At 43.7% G+C, this 14,884-nt stretch overlaps 2 protein-coding genes across 3 annotated transcripts in view; both read left to right on the top strand.

The window, feature by feature from the left end:
• Window positions 1-4,735: 4,735 nt before the first annotated feature.
• The window catches only part of Mid1 (calcium-permeable channel component Mid1), a 61,528-nt gene continuing 51,379 nt past the window's right edge, over window positions 4,736-14,884 (top strand). Inside the window, exon 1 of the mRNA XM_072908816.1 lies at window positions 4,736-6,934. Within this exon, the coding sequence (XP_072764917.1) occupies window positions 4,736-6,934 (2,199 nt within the window). The remainder of the gene's footprint in view (window positions 6,935-14,884) is intronic.
• Window positions 11,019-14,884, top strand: part of Cad74a (cadherin 74A) — a 164,769-nt gene continuing 160,903 nt past the window's right edge. The window contains exons 1-2 of one of the 2 annotated variants that reach the window (XM_072908810.1): window positions 11,019-12,710; window positions 12,844-12,899. The gene's annotated coding sequence lies outside the window, so the exon portion shown is untranslated. The remainder of the gene's footprint in view (window positions 12,711-12,843; window positions 12,900-14,884) is intronic. The other variant, XM_072908814.1, reaches the window with a different exon arrangement.

A 14,884-nucleotide genomic window follows, 5' to 3' on the forward strand; every position in this document is an offset into this window, starting at 1 on the left:
GGCGAGGAAGGCGATCGTGTGTGTGTAGCGCCGTATGCGCCGAGAGTAGGCTGGAGGGGGCAAGTACAGGGAAAGGAGCGAAAGGGGTTAGTGCGATTCTTGGGGTATGAGGGAGATAGAGGTCGGAGAAAGAGAGAAGGAGCGAGGGGATGAAGAAAGATGGGAAAGAGGCGGATGAAAGGGGACGAGCGAGGAGGGTAGTGCCGAGTGGACGGAGGGGATGATGAAGGGTGCAGGATGCGAAGGGGGAGAGCCGCATGGAGTAGGAGAGAGGGGAGGGGTGGAAGCGCTCGAAGCCGCCGTCCCCGGATGGGGAGCGGCGCGAGAACGAAGATGGCGACCCATGCTCAATGACGTCCATCGTCGTCGTCGTCGTCGTCGTCATTGTCGTCATTGTCGTCATCGTTGTTGTAGTCGTCTTTGTCGTCGTCATTATCATCGAAATACGCAAACGAGAAATATAAAATCCTGAATGTTAGATGATGTTAGCGACGATGATCACGACGACGGAGACTTGGTTGTCAAGCGTACCCCGTTGGTGCCCCTTCTTTTGGGTATCGCGGGGTGCAAGGACGAGAACGCAGGTGGCGCAATTTTCGCGAGGAGAAAGAATCCGCCCTGCAAATCTCTTCGCGCGGGGGCGAGAGCGATAGGGGGAAGAGAGGGGGTGAAAGGGAAAGAGAGATGGCTCAAAAGGGTTGGAATCGAGGATGAAAAGAGAGAGGATGGTGAGCGCGTGCACGAGAGAGAGAGAGAGAGAGAGAGAGAGAGAGAGAGAGAGAGAGAGAGAGAGAGAGAGAGAGAGAGAGAGAGAGAGAGAGAGAGAGAGAGCGAGATACCAGGAGCGGATAAACAAGTAGAAGAGAGATGGGAAGCGAGTGGAGAACGGGATGCAGGGTGGAGGACGGAAAGAGTGGGTATCGAGAGAACGATGACGGTCAGGGGAGGGTGACGAAAGAAGGGAGACGGACGGTGCGTGGTGCGCGCGCGCGCGCGCGCTCAGCATCGCGACACGGGGAGATAGGAGAAAGAGAAAGAGAGAGAGAGAGAGAGAGAGAGAGAGAGAGAGAGAGATAGAGCGAGGGCGCTCTCCCCCGAAGTTTTGCGACGAGTCTCTCCAAGAGGGATCCTCGGGCACGTCCGTGTAGTACGGGAGCTAGCCGATAACGAGTTGGCGCGCAGTGCCTGATGTCGGCGCGGGTCGCGCTTCTCGCGGTGTTTCTTCTTTCCTCTTCTTCTTCGTAACGTCGTCGTATCGATACGTGCGCGCGCGCGCTCGATCGCAAAAGCAAGCAAGAGTGATGTGTTGTACATGTTGTGTGTGTGTGATCTACTAGTAGCCTGGTGCGCTCACCCACTGTGCTCCCTGTCGTCCCTTCTTCCATCGCCGGGCCCGTTTCGACGTACGACTGTTGTCGTTGTCGTAGCTGCCGTCGTTGTCGTCACCGCTGCCGCCGTCGTCGTCGCCGTCGCCGTCGCCGTCGCCGTCGCCGTCGCCGTCGCCGTCGCCGTCGCCGTCGCCGTCCTTTAGAGCCGAGATAGGGATATAGGGGGTAGTAGATAGAAAGAAAGAAAGAAAGAGAGAAAGAGAGGGTGAAAGAGGGAAAGAGCACTTGATATTACCTCGGGGGGGTAACATCCGGATACGTCGGATCCGTGTCGCCGCGCAACCCGACGCGGGTCTATTCTCCCCCGTTCGGGGGGGCGCGAACAGAGTGGATTCGTCGTAACCCTCTCAAAGCTCTCGTTCGTGTCGCGCGAACAACATCCCCTCCTTTCACCCTTATTCCCCCTTCCCGCTCACCCGCTGGCGATCGACGCACTCGATATCCGTGCGATCGTGCCCGATGATCATCGAGCGCCTCTTACATACCAAGTGCACGATAATAAATTATTGACGTTAAAGGGTAGCGCGAGATTGATACTAGGAGAGATTCGCGCGCGACGAAAGAGATAACGAATATAATTATCGATAATCAGATCAGTATAGAGTCCCGTCGGGGGGGACGAGGAGGAACATGCTTGCGCGTGCATAAATGGAACATTGTCTCGATCAGTACGCGTGTCAGGCTGTCGCACGTGTGCGTAATGGTATCATAAGTATATTGAGGAAAAATAAGAAAGAAAGAGAGATAGAAAGAGAAAAGGGAGTAAAGGGAGTAAGATAAATAAGATATCTTTTTGCAATCGTCAAGAAGAACGGAATCAAGGTGGAAGGAACATCAACGCGAGCGCCAAGGATAAGGAAGGATTTCTGTTGTGTTCACCAAGGACGTTGTTGGATTTATGCGACTCGACAAGTGGATGTGTCATTAATTCTCCGACCTATCAGATTATCGTCGCTACATCGCAAGCCTTCGTCTACTACGATCATCCGTCCGGAGGATAATTTTTCGGTGGCTCGTGCCACCGTTCATCGGCGAGAAACGAGAGTGGAATCGTCGGGCGCGCCGCGACAAGGCTGCACACACGGGGGTGACAATGCGCCGATGCGACGACGGTGGTGCCAGCATCAGCATCAGCGTCAGCAGTACCAGCAGCAGGGTTCCGAGTATCACGGAGTGGCCTCCAGCGCGTACATCCAGCGTCGCGAGCGTCGCGTCAGCCCTCGCTACGATGACGATGACGACGTCCTTTTAATAATGCCTCTTCGTACGCCTCATCTTCGCCGCGGCCGCGAGATACCCCCTAGTGTCTACCGATCGTCGTCGTCTTCTTTCTGCGTGCGACTTTTGGTTCGCGTGCGGAATTCATCATTTGTAGCAGTTAGTTAATCGGTCATCCCGTTCTCTCGGGTGTGTAGGCAAGCGCGAGAGAGGGTGGCGGTGGCGGTGGTGGTACGAGTGGTGAAACGCCATAACCTCACTCTTTCTCCCTCCTTCGTCCAGCACCGAAGAACCACCGAGACGTCATCGCCGTGACCAAAGTTCGCCGTGTGTTCATTTATCGTTGTCGTGTTCCCGACTCGAGTGAGCGCGGCTTTTACATTGCTTCTCCGGGGGTGACGTTCGCGTCGGGTTGTTTGATCGGTTGTTACCGACGCGTAGTGCCCCGGGATATGTCAATGAGGTCTCGGGTGCGGCGATTCGACAGACTACCGCCCTTATCCGCGTCATCGTCGTCGTCGTCGTCGTCGTCGTCGTCGTCGTCGTCGTCGTCGTCGTCGTCGTCGTCGTTGTCGTTGTCGTTGTCGTCGTCGTCGTCGTCGTCATCGTTGTCGTCGTCGTCGTCGCCGTCGTCGTCGTCGTCGTCGTCGTGGTGGTGCGTGCTGTCGTACCGCCACCGGCCGTGATCATCGGCGACGATAAGCAGCAGCAGAGGGTGCAAGGAGAAGGAAGAAGAGAAGGAGGAGGAGGAGGAGGGTACGTAGCCGGGCGTTCAGGATGCAGCATGAACCTCGGTGCCCCGCATTGGGAGCTCGCGAGCCTCGGCAGGGGGACTACGACGACGACGAAGACGAAGCGGCTGTTGTTCAGGTGCTTTCGCATCAGGTCGTCCTCGATACACGCAACGTCGTCGCGCGCGTCGAGAGCTGCCGTCGCCGCCGGCGTCGTCGCGCTCACCCGGAAGTGGCGCGCAACACCTGGCACAGCGGGGACAGCAACAGCAGCAGCAGCATCAGCATCAGCAGCAACAGCAGGGGGAGGAGAGAGAGCGAGGCCGGCGAGCGACACGAGGTGGTGGTGCAGGAGAAGGTGCAGGTGGCGCGGCAGGAAGAAGAAGCGAAGGCGAAGGCGGAAGCGGAGGTGGTGGACTATCACTACGAGCGCGTTGCGTTGCCGTTGCTGCTGTCGCCGTCGAGGGAACTCCTCGCGGCGGCGGCCGGTGTCGTCGTTGTCGCCGCCGCAACCACCGCAGCAGCCGCGACTATCGCTGTCTCGGTCGGCCGTGGTACGCTGGTCCAGGGGAACTTCTAAGGGCCCCGCCAACCCGGATCGCTCAGGCCGGTACCTGGGCGACTGGTCCGGGATACGCACGAGCGGGGCTGACATCATCGAACAGCGGGAATATCCCGGTGAACGATCGCTCGCCGACAAGAGGACGACGACGCGGATTATCGTGGCACAAATTGGTCCACTATCGCAGAGACGAGAAACGCGAACGGCAGAAGAAAAAAGAACGGCGAGAGAAAAAACGGAACGTTTTTCCGATCGAGAGCGGAGAAACGTCGAGACTCGATTACCCGTCCAGGAAGGCGTCGACGCGTGTCGCTGCGCAGTGGAGAAGAAGAAAAACGACAAGAATTTGGCGCGAATTATCGAGTGGCGTAAGAATATCTCTTCCGAGATATCCGCCAGGAAACACTCGGAAGCGAAGTGGTCTCGGAATCGGTCACGTTTCACAAGAGTATCGTCTTTCAGCGGGTATTGCGGAAGTAACGGTAGCAGCGTCGCAGACTGCGTCGCGAGCGGCATCCCGGAAGCACGAGGAGTCGGGAATCGGGGAACGGAGAGCGGGCCTCAGCCTTGGTGGCAGCGATGCAGGACCTTCTGCAGCAGTCCGGCCGCAATACGGATCATCCACGCCGCGAGTCCACCGCGAGCCCGCGTCACCGTCATCATCATCGTCGTCGTCGGCCGGCGTGCGCGACACCGACAAGCAGAAGGCGGGTGGAGGAAGGCGAAGCACGTTGCACCCTACGGTTTCAAACGTGCGCGCCGAGAAGCGTCGACGGGGAGGAGCGCGACGACAGGACTTCGGGGACGTTAACGTCCCCGATCATCTCCTCGCGCCCATGCGGCTCGATCCGTTCGGATTCACGGGACCACCCACGTCGAAAAAACGCAGAAAGGAAAAGAAGAGAGAGGAAAAGAAGGAGCAGCAGCAATTGTGCTCATCATCGTCGTTGTCGTCGTCGTCGTCTTCGTCGTCTTCGTCGTCTTCGTCGTCGTCGTCGTCGTCGTCGTCGGTCTCGTTCGTCGAGTGCGTACAGTTCGTTCGCCCCGCCGCGTCGTCCAGATCGTTCGCCGGATCGATTCGCGATCGCGATCGCGATCGCGTCGTCGACGACGATAACGTATTTGGCACCGCGCGACACTGGCACCACGACGGGCTCGATAATGAGGAAGCCGGAACTGCCACTGCCTTTCGCGTTCCCCGCGATTCCGCTTCGCGCGGCGTGGTGCGCGCGCGCACGCGCGATCGCCACGAGGATCATGAGGACGAGAGTGATTACGACGGTGACGGCGACGGCGATGGCGACGGCGACGGCGACGGCGACGTTGTCCTTGCCGGCGCGCCGTCCACGCGAACGCGTATTCTCTGCGTCGACCGTCCGTCGACGACGCCGCAACGACCGGCCCCGCGTTCCGTTCCGCGAAGAGCAAAAGAAAGGGCGCGAAAAAGACGGAGGAGAGGACCCATCCCCGAAGAAAGATCCGACGTGGCTGTCTCGACTGTGTCTTTCGTCGACGTGCTTGCTTACACTGCCTATAGAGATGACGACGACGACGACGACGGTGACGCCGAGGGACGAGCGCGTTGCCAGCGAAAAAGGATACACGGTGGATCCGAAGAGGACCATGACAAGCATACCGAAAATGAAAGCGATGACGATGACGACGACGACGACGACGACGACGACGACGACGACGACGAAGACAACGACGCGTGTGTTAGTGTTCCGAGTAACAAACGAGAACACAAAGACGCGAAAGAAAAAATCCTCGCGTCTCGCGAGGACTACATCCGCGCGGAGGTGAATACGATTAATCGTGGTGTGCCTAAAGGTGATCATCAGTGGGCATTACCATCCTCGTCGTTGGACGAGAGAAAGGATCGCGAACGCATCGATAATTACGGTTGCGAGCACCCGACAGTGGACGAGAAGTTTAATGGCCAAGGACGAAGAAAGGAAAAAGAATGGAGACGTAGCGATAACACTGCCTGGTTCCAAAAGCCAATTACTAGGAGGAGAGGAGGAGGAACAGGGGAGAAGTCGCGTACACGCAGGGGTTATTACAGGCTGCTGCTATTTATGCTATATCTTCTGGCGTGGCCCCTGCTGTGCTCGACCAGTCCCTCGAGTCACTTTACCTCAACCTTCACGCAGAACTCGACCCTCGCGCACACCAAGAATCCCACGCAGCGAGGGAATGCCTCGCCGCCGGACGCATCGTATTCGTCGTCGACGAGTATCGTGCAACACCAGCATCAGCAACCGCAACAATATGTTCAGGGTAGCGATTACAATACCGATAACGAACGTCATCGTCATCATCAGCAGAAGCAACAGCAACAGCAGCAGCAGCAGCAGCAGCAGCAGCAGCAGCAACAGCAGCAAGGAAGAAGAGGAAAGCGAGAGAATCCGGATCGAGAAGAGGAGTCTCTGGACAAAATAACGTACACTTGGGACGTGAACCAGTTGAATCCTTGGCTATCGGCCTGCGATCTGGCGGGACCAGCGCCGGCCGATCTTCAAGGTAGCTGCGGTCCACCGGAGGTGCCCAAGTACTGTCCGATGCCATGTAATGAGAACGAGATGATTGAGAGGGCGAGGACGACGACGACGACGACAACGACGAGAACGCGGGTCGAGGATAGGGACGGCGAGATGAAAAAGAAGGAGGAGGGCGTACGGACTGCCCGGGAACAGTGCCTTTCATATCTCGACGAGTCGCACAAGGGGAAGATCTGTAGGGACGATTCTGGTCAGAGTAAGAAGTCAAATTTGAGAAAGAATCGATATCAGGACGTGAGCAGCCTGCGTCTGCGACACTGCTGCGAGCAAGAGGTGGTCCACGCCCTGGCGCCGGGCAAGGACGGCCCGCTCGAAAACGTGCTAAACGGCGGCCGGAAGTGCGCCGATACCCTGGACAAGCTGTTGATCATCGATGCCCTGGCCGCGAGGCTGCATTGCGAGTTCGAGGAGGTACTGGCGCGCTACGATTGCGCCCAGCCATACTCCGTCATCCACAACTGCACCCATTGCAAGGTAAGAGACTTAATTTATATGCATTTTACGCGAAACAGGGAACCTCCTCTCTATTTAGCTCCTTCAGCTTCTCAAGTGTAATTTACTCGCACTCGTTGCTTTGTCAATTTCAAAGATATTACTCCCTACTTTAAATGAAAATAAAACGATATAAATATATGCAGTATTTTTAGGATCTTAATAAACTTGAGTAAAATATTCTTCGTGTAAGTATCTTGACATTTGAAAAATGTGTAACTTTATAAATGATCTGAGAATTTATATTGAATTTATTTACAACACATTTACGTAAATCTTGTCGCATATGATAATTTTTTTCTCTAATAAAAGCACTATATATCACAGCGAGTTATAAATTTATCTTAAACGATTTGCTCAATATTTTTCCATGCTATTTATAACAATTCTGTGTTTTTTTTTTTTTTTTTTAATTTGGAAAGTCGACAGAAAAACACAATGTATTTTAGATAGGAATAATAATTAAGATATTAATCTCTTTCTTTCGCGCCGTTCTTGGCAATTTGATAAATCTAGAAAAGTCATCATTGTTTTCGTTATAGTCATAAAACATTTAATATCTCGCTGCAATCTGCATTAATACACTGACAATGAATCTCTGTAGAGATTTCTATAGTTACTGTAGATATATATATATATATATATATATATATATATATATATATATATATATATATATATATTTTAAATGTATATTGTTTCGCACGTGCGAAAATCTTGCTTGAATACACCGCGCCAACTTGCAGTCGCGCTTCGTTGGAATTTATGTTTCGAAATTATATCTGTGCTTAGCCGAAGAAACAGCTCGTACGCAATTATTTGAACAATTAAGCGATTAAGGTGCGCGTAAAATCGTTCGTTGATTAGAACGCGAAAGAGTTTCGCGCATCGCAACGCAGCCTTCGGCGCGGGCAAAGTTGTTGGAAATTCTCGTGAATTCTCTCGTTACCGGGAGTTTACATCACGCTCGCGTCTAATATGCGATATAGTAAATTTACTCGTTGCATCCCTCCATCCTCGGATCTCTTGTCAGCTTCGAGAGAACGAGAGAGAGAGAGAGAGAGAGAGCGAGAAAGAGAGAACTATTCGCCGTTTAGCGAGCGCATAAATTATGCGCAGCCTGTTACATATAATAATATGTAAGATGCAGATTATAATATAATATTTTATATACAATATATGCAATGCGTTCTTCGAATTTTGAGATTTGAATTCGCCGAGAAAGATTTGCCAGACTCCTTAGATACTGGGAAACTGCGCGAACGTTTCTAAACGCGTGTATATATAGATCTTTCTCTCTTCCTTCCTACATCTTTAGACGCATAAATCTCAAAATACGCCAAGTCGCGCAGCTTTAACTCTTGGATACTTATAACCGTAACTAACCACTGGTAGTCGGACTATATTTGGCGGAGGTATCCTCGTGTCTTCATACACATAAATCCGAAAGGAAGGAGAGAGAGAGAGAGAGAGAGAGAGAGAGAGAGAGAGAGAGAGAGAGAGAGAGAGAGAGAGAGAGAGGAAAGATTCAAGATTCAAGATATATATCTTCCTCCCTTGGGCTCTTCTATGTAGATAATCTTCGGGGGTGGTCAATTGCAGCGAGACGAATTATTCGACTCGCGCGCGGGCTATCGATAGACGTCCCGGTGTCTACGACATACGGGACTAATTGACCGACAAAATGGTAAATCGTGGGCGTACGCCTTGGAAAGCGAGCCCTTTGTCGTCGTCGTCGAATGAGTTAACCAACACGGATGTTTCTCTCTCTTGTCCGGCAGATAACATCGGTGCATAAATTGTCGCTTATTAGTGATCGCGGTCCGGTTCTCATTCAACGAGCGTTAAAACTAATGCTACGACAAACAATACGTCCGTCTTCCTTCGTGCTTTGTTTCACATTATCGTGGTCGCCGTTGTTGTCGATGGTCGTGCACAAGAGTACGGTAAAGTTTGCAACAATTGACAATGAGTGACGTTATGCCTCCGCGGCGCAGTTTACGCGAAAATTATGTCTCCGATAGACAATGGCATGGGCAAACCCTCGTTCTTGTTGTCGTTTCCTTTTCGTTTTTGAATATGTATTTTTATCGTGCGCGTATCTTCATCGTGTAATAGAGATACTAACAAATATAATTACGCAGGAATAAATTAGCTGCGTTATGTATTTTTTAGAGACCGATTATTTCAGGTATTTTATACAATTTATTCCCTTCATCAATTTATCCTTTTACATTCCAATATCATTTTGCTATATTCAGGAAAATATATTAAAAGCGTTTTCGGTTGTGGTAAATACGATTCACGTTCGTTTAATTCAGTTCGTTTATTACGTGAGATCGAGGCGCGGATTGATTTCCTCAGTTGGTTTCGAGAGGTTACCGCATTGCTATTGGCAAACTACATCGCGACGTGTGTGGAATGCATTTCATGGCGAATAAATCCCTTCACAATTGGCATTAATGAGCGTTTCCAGCGGTAAAGTAATACTCTTAAAAACGGATTTAATTTATCGTCAGCGCTTCTCCTTCTTGCCTTGTCCCGTTTCCTCTTTTCTGAGAGCGAAATGATCTTATTTCTTAAGAGCGACGTTCCGAGTAAATTTGTCCAAATTTACCCTTTGCTGACATTTCTACAAAATACAGCACGGCTAACGAGGAGAATTCCATCTCGTTGATTGTTTATTGTTTTGTTTTTAACATGAATAGAGAGAGAGAGAGAGAGAGAGAGAGGGGGGGAGGGGGGACATCTACTGCAACTGCGTGGGAATTACATTGTATTTTGCCATATGGGTTATCATAAAATTGGCAAAAAATAAATTTACATAAGTAATTATTCAATGTTATATTTTTACCGAATATATATGTCTTAAATATATAATCTCTATTCTATAAGACGTCTCGCATAATCGTCACATATTTTAATTTTATATATATTCTGGAGAAATTAAATTAAAGTCGAAAATTATATGATAATATTTAAATCATAATAATTTTCGAATTGCATTCGTGATTAATGATGATCACGAATTGATATGAAATAGAATTCAAATACTCAACCCAGTAACATGTATAATCTGTTATCTATTATTGATTTTCACAGTATAAGTAATATTGAGTTCTCTGCTCAGCTGATTACGACTTTTAATTTTTTTATCGTAGATGCTAATTACAGTAATCAACTGATGTTAATTAATGTTACTTTTTATCTATGTTTAGGTATTAAATTATTTAACCTTTAAAAATTATTTAACTCTTTTTCTTTAATGAAAATTTAAATGCTATATTTTTTAAAAAACTTTATCGTATCTCTGAAATTTTTGTAATAAAATTTTCAATTTTCATAAATACGATATTAAAATATTATGTGATCACAAAACATTCTATATATTTTGTATACTTAATATTATTATATATATTATATACATAATATCAAGAAATTTGTTTCACTCTGTTCTTTTTATATTTTTTATAATAAATGTAACACATATACATACAAATATGTAATATGTAATACATATAATTATTTCAATCATTTCTTTGATAGTAAATCGCGATTCTGTAGGCAAGCAAAGATAATCGAAAACAGTTATTTTCTTAATGTTTCTTTGCAGAAATGCGTTAATAAATTTACAATAATTACTTTCATAAATAAATTACGACTTAACAATCATTTATAATTATTTATAATTATGTTATAATTATTATATGTTATATACTAACAAACTATCGATATTAATTTAAAATTGCAAAGAATAGAATACAGTAACTAGTATTAATATTCGACCACTATTGTACTTGAAAAACAATTACTTTGTATATTTATTTAATGTTAAATTAAGGAATTTATTGTATTTTTTATTTACTTTAAGCATTTGATATAGTTGTCAAAAACATTTTATTTATTTAATTAATGTAGGTTTTCATACAATAACTGGTAAATAAAATCGTGTCTAATTCTTGCATCGCAAAAATTAAGTATTATTTTGTTCTCTTATTTTATAAAATACTTAATTAAATAAATAAAGTTTATATTTTTGACAACTAGATTAAATGCTTTAAATAATTAAAAACATAATAATATCCTTAAATCAATATTAATATTAAATAAATATACAGAGTAATTATTTTTCAAGTATTATGGTGTACGAATATTAATGCGAGTCGTTATATATTTAACAAACCGACCTGTCAACATTTATTTCATAACATTAATATAACGCGAGACTATCTACTTGTCAATATAATTATGTAACATATTTGATTAAATATTTTACACGGTGGCAAAGAATCAACATTAAAGTACGCGGTGCACGGTATTGTTTTTGTTTAGGCGGCGTAGAGAAGTGCGTGTTGTTTGATACGCGTCTCTGTTGTATTTTGCGCCCTGAGAGCAGTGATGCTAAAACCGATCTCGGTAGCTCGGTAGCTGGTGGGAATAGCGCTATAGTTGAGCAGCAGCAGTCGAGTTGGCGGGTTGGCGAGTACATAGTTTTACGCGTCTTTGTATTATTCATCGAAAGGCGATTATTTTCCGAGTGAATGAGTAAAGATTACTGCAGTACGTGTGTATGCGATATTATCAACTCTCGCAGTTCACATGACTCGTGTGAACCGTGGTATTTATCTCATTGTCAGCAGAGGACAGAAGGTCAGAAAGGAAAGACACGACTCGCGTAAACATTCTAACAATAACAGCTACTTATCGGAGCACGATTATTTCGTTCGACTAATAATACATTTCACGTAGAAATCGAAGTGAAAGGATAAAGATTATGAATTTTCCATTCGTTCTACAGCGGTAATTATCTTTTTAACGGCGCTCTTGGATTCGGATATATCGCACTCTTGAAATTTTTTTCGCCGATTTATCTAATTAGCTCGTTATTGTGAGAGCGCGAAGTGATACACGGATCGCTGCACCGAGTGATTTAAATAATGAATAGTAACGTGATACAGACATCGGCCCGTTTTGTTAATAATGCGCAAATTTCGCGGGATTTGTGCGTTGAAAATCAATTGCGCGTGAAATATTGTATTTCGATTATATGTTTTCGGACGATCCATCGCGTCTTAATTGGCCATTAATTCAATTCTCATAGCGATATCCGGGTGAACTTGTCAATATTTCTGATTTATTCGATCAGTGATAAAACCTGGCAGACGCGGAACAAACTTTTCGAGTCTCTCTCGGGCGAGCGTCGCGACGCATTTATTAATAAACATAGTGATAATTAACATATTTTATTAATTGCGTGGCACAAATCCGGCAAAAATTTATACATAATATTTATACAAAATTTATACATTGGTATATATTTATTAAAACGCGTGTTTCGCGTGGATTTAATCGAAATTTTGTCGGTAAAGTAACGATGATTCGAATATTATATTCTGCGATATTTTGAATAATCATAGCTCTAATTTTAACTCGTATATGTATTTACATATATCATAAATCAAAATAGTAAAATTATCTCAAAATACAAGCTCTATATCATTAGCAATCTTGATGTAACGTTTATTTTTTAATGTGAATCAGGACGAACGATTTTCGCAGCTTCGTATTCGTAGCTTTAATTTTATTGTTTGCGTAATATAATAAAGTGATCGGGAGTGTCGTATTCTGGTGCATAGTGCGCGCGCAATTGTAATTAACCCTGTTTTCGCGAGTGAGAATCACATGAATGCCATGAAGGACAAATAAGAGTGGAAGAGGAGGCCCAGGGTGGCATCAGGCAACGGCGAAGCAACGTAAGGTGAGCAAAATTTTACAACTTTTCATGTCTTTGTGTACTCGTTTTTTTATTAATTAAATATTTATTTAAATGCAATAATTATTTTCTATATTATAACAAACATTTTGCTCCAATTTGGATATTTTTGTTTCAGTGATCAACAATACATCATCTTTTGTTACAACAACTTTGCTGCTGCGCATCGTGCTGGTGAGTACTACATTATGTTTAATTTTAATTTGGAGATAATGGATTTATGAAGATTATATTTTATGTATATATACATTTATATAAACATGAAATGTATATTAAAGAACGAATATAAATATATGAACAATTAAAATCATTTTCTGATAATTAAAAAATATATGAAAATTTTAATTGCCCTTTTCTTGTTTTGTTAACAGTAAATTTAAAATTTAATTTTACCATATAGTATTTTTCTACTTCATAATATGAAAGATTTGTTTGATAAAATTAAAAAAAATTTTTAATGAAAAAATATAAAAAAATTATATCGATATTTGTAATAATTCTTTAGAAAATGGTGTATAATGGAGTTGATGGACTATTTTGTATATAATGCGTTGATGATTATTGTATGTAATTTTATTAATGATTATTAATTGTATATAATTTTATAATTTTATATTATCTAATTTTATTCTAATTTTTGATAGCTTATCCATTCATATTTCTATTGATAACTTTATATCATTATATTTTAATAATGTTATATTATTTTTTAAAAATAATCTAACTAAAATCTTGATAAATATTTTCTCGCGGAACAGAGATTTATTATAAAGAAAAATTATTAAAAAGTTGTTTTAATCAATTATAACAATTATATATACATATTAAAATACTTGATATTAAAGTAATAGAAACTATGTATAGATTTTATTAACAATTAATATTATAAAGAATTAATTATAAGTGATTGTTGGACTATAATTTATTCAGAATTAAATTATCATGGATTTATCAGCGCGCTTTAAAGAAAATAATATTGAGGAGATGGTTTGTTTCAAAGTTCGATAATTGAGAAAGACGGTTCGTTATCAAAGTTCGGTAATTGAGAAAGTGGTAAAAAAAAAAAAAAAAAAAAAAAACTGTATTACACACTATGTTATATGTTGAATTTATTTCAAAAAATAGAGAAGAGCAGGAAGAGAAAAAATTTCACCGTATAATATGTACGGAATATGTGTGTAAATTATATGTCATTTTGCCCATCATATTTCTTTATCTTGATTTTGCGATGCATACTTAGTTTTTCTTTTTTTTATATATGTATATTAATATGAATAGTAATGCTCGCGCGTTAGAATTAATATCATTAACATGCTTGTTAATTGCATCTCGTTCAATTCTATGCAGGTGGAAAAATGACAAAATTGTTTACAAACGACTGTATTTTCATATATTACACTCGGAAAAGCGCTTGCATAATGACATTAATAAAGCTCATCTCTCATCCGCTCTCGCTTTTCTATCCTCTTTCATTCTCATTCTCGTTTTGTAGGAACCATTGGCGGTATATAGTAGAGATCCGTAGTAGTATCCTTCCTTCGAGCAGAAATCCTATTATGACCTGATTCTACTTGCGCCATCTTAAAAGATGAAAAAATTATGATATAAACCGGTATTGGCATCGCGGAGAGAGGATATTACGTGTGGCTTACATGCCGAGTATGGCGGTCATATTTATCACTTATTGAATCGATGGGATGACCAGCAGTATCCCTATAATCCTGTCATCTGGTGGCTACTGTCGATTCGTAAAAGGTTGCCGATCCCGACGATCTTAGTATTTTAATATCGATAGATGGAAATATATATATATATATATATATATATATATATTTTTTTTTTAACCGCTACTTTCTCTCTCTTTCTCTTTCTGGAGCATGCACACATTTTCTTTTTTAAATTATATTATTATATTATTTTCTATTTATTTAGTAGACTTTTATAATAAATGAAATTTTTCGAATAAATTTATCACTCTCGCAACCGTGTAAAATTATTTTGCAAAAATATGAGAATTTCTATGAGACGTGAAATGCGATTTTTTTTAGAAAAGCTTTTGCGCAGATAAATAAGTACCGCACTTTCCCGACGTACAGACGAAGTCCATTCGAGATAAGTTTATGCGCGTATTAAGTAACTAAAGTTTCTTTCGGGAGCAT

The sequence above is a fragment of the Anoplolepis gracilipes genome, chromosome 16 (genome assembly GCF_047496725.1).
Source record: "Anoplolepis gracilipes chromosome 16, ASM4749672v1, whole genome shotgun sequence".
Lineage (NCBI taxonomy): Eukaryota > Metazoa > Arthropoda > Insecta > Hymenoptera > Formicidae > Anoplolepis > Anoplolepis gracilipes.